At 32.2% G+C, this 6002-nt stretch overlaps 1 protein-coding gene across 1 annotated transcript; it reads right to left on the minus strand.

The window, feature by feature from the left end:
• Window positions 1-267: 267 nt before the first annotated feature.
• On the minus strand, window positions 268-1271 carry LOC100527644 (uncharacterized). Its single transcript, NM_001248453.2, is given in 2 exon segments — window positions 268-501; window positions 913-1271. A coding segment is annotated over 1 exon segment (306 nt). The 5' UTR covers window positions 1220-1271; the 3' UTR covers window positions 268-501; window position 913.
• Window positions 1272-6002: the final 4731 nt, after the last annotated feature.

A 6002-nucleotide genomic window follows, 5' to 3' on the forward strand; every position in this document is an offset into this window, starting at 1 on the left:
AAAAATAAAAAATAATTTGCATGTAGGTCGTCCTAATTAATTTTTAAATTAGTATTTAATTTATCAATTTTAATCTAACTCAAATTTAAACATACTAATGGAGAAACTAATATTGTGAAGGAGACCATAATTGAGAAATGTTGTGAAGATCGGAGACCACTACTATCTATATACTATTCATTAATTATTATTGTGAAGGAGACCACTGAGTTCAGAGTCCATAAACCAGACATTTTATTAAGCAAATTAAAAGTGTGGGCATGGAGGGAAAAGAGTAATGATATCTTGTATTATTGTACACATCAAACACTAATACACATCTGCTAGCAAACTTTTGGACATGACACACTGATTAAAATAAACTGCACCGTTGTTCGAGGGGTATCAAATGTTGTCTTAAAATTTATCTTCAGTGTTAATGAAACACCCGAAAGCAATATTGAACACTAAGGTGCTTGTAATGACCATGAGTCCGTGACCATCATTGATTGCCTCACTACACTGCAAAAATGAAACATTATCTTGTCAAATTAATATAAGCAAAACTGCAAAAAGTAATTAGGGGTGTTCATATATGAGTCTTGTCTCACTAACACGACCCTGCTTGAAAGGACTTTTGGCAGGTCCGGGTTTAAGAAACTAGAACCAATGCATGTAGAAAATGAGTTTGAGTACGTTATACTCCGAATTGTTCAACTTGGTCTATATATATATATATATATATATATATTAAAGATGTTTAATTAAGTGTTAATAATTCTTTTCTCTTAAATTAAAAATTTAAATACATGTTACATAGAGATTAATCGATATCATAGACAAGTGGTAGTCCAGGACCATTTAATAACTTCTCCATAATCACCCTGAAAGTAATTAATATGTTCAAAGTGTATTGAAGCTAAAAATGATTACCTCAACAATTAGGAGGTGATTGCAGACCACATTTACCAGGCAAGGCCAAAGCATTTTTGGGGTTTATTCCGAATGAAGGTAGGATAGACTTGTAACTGCAGAGGCAACGCAAATTGGCTTGGCGAATAACTGCACAACATTTCTCATCCGGTGGTGGAGGGTTTTGACCAGTAACTGCAGCACGACACAAGTTTAATTGACTTGAGTCTATGTTACATATTGCAACAGCTTGTGCACCACCCAACAAGGCAATGAGCAATGCTGCTACCAACCACTGCACCAAAGTTTTGCCACTAGACTGGGCCATACTATACCCTCTCCTTAATTAACCTGGTGCCAAGTTTTGTTTGGTCTTGTCTACACTATGTTTCCCCAACAAACTTAATTTATAGTGGTTTTCTAATGTTGGTGGAATTAATAATTATTTTCATTTTTTATAGCCGCTGTAGTTTCACGTTGACTCACTATTGCACTAAGTTGTGTCATGTGAGTGCAGTCGGTAGAAGATCCAAATTCAAGTTCACGAGATGGATGTACTTATTAGAGTAAGAAAGAAATCCAAACATAACAAGTTACACTGGCCCATTACTTGGTAATAATTTAACAAAATGGTTCATGGTACTAATGGCCTACCTTGAATTTGATCATCGTGACTGTACTATTCGGACAAGGAAGTTCCCAGTTTGCATTATGTTTATTGGGTGTTTCGCTTTCTGTTTGATAATAATGCCAAAAAATGAAGAATAAAGATTTTATTATCATGGCTTTATTAGACAAAGGTTCTCTGTTTTGCATTATTTTCCTTAGGCGTTTTTTTTAATAATAATGCCAAAAAACTGAATAATAATGAAGTAAAACTTATCTTCCTTTCATTTATTTTTATTTTTAATTGTAATTGAGTAAAGGAAGAATCTAGGCTCAATTATTCACTTGGTCTCTTAATTACAACTTCTAATAGATAAGGTAGCAAATAACAATCTAAAATAAAGTTAAGAGAAGAAGTGAGTAATTTAGCCTAAACTATATTAGTATTAATTATGGTTGATTAAGTAATATTTTGACTTGATTCATGGAAAGATGCAAGGTACGTATACTATGTTTTTTTTTATCATTGAGTTCTTTTTATATTAGGTGTGATATGAAAAGTTAATAAGTTTCATGTAACAAAAAAAGAATTGTCTTTCTTGTGCATATCATAACTGATATGATCAACCATGCGCAGGTAAAATTAAGGTTTTTCATGTTTGGTTAAACAAACAAAATTGAACCCAACTGAAAAAATGATTCTGAAGAATTGAACTGAATCATTTATTTTCAATTCCGAATTGAACCGATCTTTTATAAGTTTAGTGATAAGTGTAAATCATAAGGCCAATAACAGGTTCTCGCTTTATTAGCTAGGGGAATTTCTCTTATTTTCTTCTTTCTTAATTGTTTATGCTTGAGATTCATCTTTTTATTATTTAATTAGAGAACATAATTGAAATATAATGAAAAGATAAGTGTGAATGAATCATAAGTGCTTTTATTCTATATAAGGTAAAAGGATGTGTATATTTATTAAATTGTATGAGAAAACAGGGGGGAAAAGAAGACCAAAATATACAAATTAGATTTGATATTAGAACAAGGAACGAGGAGTTGGAATTTTTTAATAAACCTTATAAAATATCAAATGAGCACCAAAATACTTTACGTCAGATATCAAGAGGTTTCAAGGAATATCTGGATCCATAGAGCTTGATCAATATATAACATCCCATTTTTCGTAAATAAATTAAAAAGATTTTTTAGTAAAAAAAAGTAATAAAGTCTTAGAAAATGGTGAGGTTTTCATAATTAAATAAATAAAGAGAAATAGTTGTATTAAAATAATGGTTTGAAGAAAAAATATTTGATTTATTCCTTCGATAGGAAATAAAATAGAGTTTCTTTTTATAAAATAATAAAAATGAATAAATAGAGTAATAATAGGCTATGAGTATCCTATCTATAAATAGAGACATCTTAGGTCAGTTTTCAGACTAGCGATACTCTTTACGTCTCCTCTTCCACTCAATTTCGTTTTTCCTTTTCATTTTCCCAAAATCCTCTCTTTTCCCGCATATCACCAAACTGGTTTCAGAAAAATGACGATCTTGAACTCATTCACCATTGGATCGTCATAAAATTTGAACACTAGGTTTGAAACTAATTTATGAACATTCGCACCGTTGGGAATTATGAAATCATGTTGGAGCTGAGAGAAATACACTTCGCATCGTAGTTTTTTCTTTCCCGCAGAAACCCAAAGCTATCCCAGTAAAACTATGATCCCAGACTAGTTAACTGTTGGATTATTTTGAAATTTTGATATGTGGTTCAAGGTTCATTTCTGGACATCTTCACCGTTGGGATTTGTAAATTAACATCTGTGGAGTGAGAAATGCTCATCGCATGTAGACAGTGGAATGGAGGTTTCAATCCCTTCTCTTTCTCTCTAATGTTTGGGAACCCTATCAGAGCAATCAGAGGAAAAACTTGAGAAATCTTAGGAAACTGCTAGAGATGTCGCTATTGTTGTCACAATATGCAAGTGAGCCCGCATAGAAGTAAGGGATGAGTTATTCACAATTGGGGAGTAGTGAGAACATGTGTAGAGATCCTTAGATTATCAATTGGAATGAGTTTTGGGGTGTTTCCGCAAATTTTGATTCTATCCTTACAATTATAAATGTGAATTATATATGTTTGATGAACCAATTAATGTCCTAATGAGAAATTGATGTGTTTTTATGTTAAGTGTGAACCCTTAAAAAATTGAGTTCTTTTTATTCACGTGAATTCTACTCTAAATAATATTGTTTAATGACTTATTTTATACAAATTATTATCTTGTTCTAATTTTCCCATGATGATGATCAACATGTTATGTTTATACATATATATATATATATATATATATATATATATATATATATATATATATATATATATATTGTGTCATGCAAATATTATTATTGTGTGATGTGTATATGAGTTATGAGGCGTGATAAATTATTATTATAATGAGATTATAATATTGTTATGGAGATTGAGTAATGCAAAGTGGAATGTGTCAATTTGCAAGATACATGTAAACATGAGATGATTGATTGTGAAATAATGAGATATGAAATTGTGAGTATGAGTTTTAGTTGTAAGTAAGTGTGTGGTTAACACCGGATGTGACATTACTTGTGATGTAAGCTGTGAATTATACAATAACCCGACCAGTGTTTATCTTGAGAAATATTTTGATGCGCAGTGTTAAAGGGAAAATGTAGGTCTCTTATTTAGGAACCAATGTTAAATTGTAACGTAATGTGTTAAACGTGTTTGAAACACAAGTGTGAGGTCGTGGGTATTGTATAATTCATGAGTAGTGTCTATAAATTGAATATGTGATGAATTGTGCAATAACATGTTGCTTTGAGATTATAATATTGTTATTAAGATTGAGTATAAGTGCAAAGTTGAACATGTGTTAATTTGTGAGATACATGTAAACATGTGATGGTGGATTGTAACGTTATGAAATGTGAAATTGTGAACATGAGTTTTAGTTGTGAATAAGTGTGTGGTTAATACTTGATGTGACATTACTTGTGTTGTGAGTTGTGAATTATACAATAACCCGACCAGTGTTTATCTTGAGAAAAGTGTTGATGCGCAGTGTTAAAGAGAAAGTGTAAGTTTCCTATTTAGGAACTAGTGTTAAATTGTAGCGCAATGTGTTGAACGTGTTTAAAACACGAGTGTGAAGTCATAGGTATTGTATAATTCATGAGTAGTGTCTGCATGCAAAAATTATTTTAGGGGTTGGACCTGAATCAGGAGGGAGAGGCTCTGACGGACTCTTCGGAGTGTAGGCCTTAGGGGTAAATACACCTGGTTTGAGTGCTCCTTTAAGTCTATGTCGATCCCAAATGGTTGGAGCATTCTTGCAAAACAGCGTGACCCTGACTGGTCTCCCTATGATTTTACTTAGTGAGAGTGACCTGACATACCCATTTTGTGGTGTGTATTGTTATGTACTCCTAAGCGCCCCAAGGTGGTTTTTCAGTGACATGGTACCACATTACATATAGGCTTGAGTCTTAGCATAATTGTTGCATAACGCTTGCTAATTGTTTATTATGAAATTGATGTGTTATTATGTTTTGATCTGGGTGTGTGATTCATGTGTAATGTGATTGATGATTGAAAAGTGAATTTTAAATGACAAAGTGGTGGAATTACGTGAGTTATGTTGAAGTAAGTTGTATCTTATTTATATGATATGTATATCTAGTTGTCGTGTTTCTCTATTAGTTAGGAATGTGATAACTCACTCCTCGTGTGTTGTTTGTGTTTGAATCCTGTGATGATCTTGAACTTTGTGTTCGGGGGAGCAGATGACTAGGTGAATTACTTTAAGGAATCTTGTGCTGAAGGACATCGAGACACAATGCTCTGATAGGATGTGACATTGGGGTATAGGTTTTTATATTAATTGTATGAAATCTTGGATGACCTTATTTGAGCCAAAGTGATTTCATTATTTATTCATACAAGTTTACTATGATGCGAGGAAAGTGAATGTGAGTCTTTTACTCTTTTGAAAGACTTTTATTTAAACATGTTCTAAGAACTTTTAATTAATTATTCATTTTATTATTAGTATATATATGTATGGTGTAGAGAGTGTCACACAACACGCAGCGAAATCTTACAGCGGTCACGAACAATTGATTTAATGACCTTCCTCAACCAAATCACTTTTTTCCTTTGGGACCTTCATTTTCTCTTCAGATGGGGAGAGGAGAAACTGTTTCTTGATTTGGTGTCTTGGGGACCATAACCATGCCTTAGGTTTTAACCTATTATGGTTCCCATTATCCCTTAATGGGCCAAACTGGTTTCCACTTATTAAGTCCATATCAATTTTCTATTGGCAGTCTAATGGGGTCATTGAATTAGATCACTTTATATTGAACTCATCTAAATGTAAATAACTAATATAAATGTTATAATATAATATATAACCTATATTAATTAATTAGGAATTATAAAATTCCTAACAATCTCTC

Source organism: Glycine max, chromosome 18 (assembly GCF_000004515.6).
Source record: "Glycine max cultivar Williams 82 chromosome 18, Glycine_max_v4.0, whole genome shotgun sequence".
Classification (NCBI taxonomy): Eukaryota; Viridiplantae; Streptophyta; class Magnoliopsida; order Fabales; family Fabaceae; genus Glycine; species Glycine max.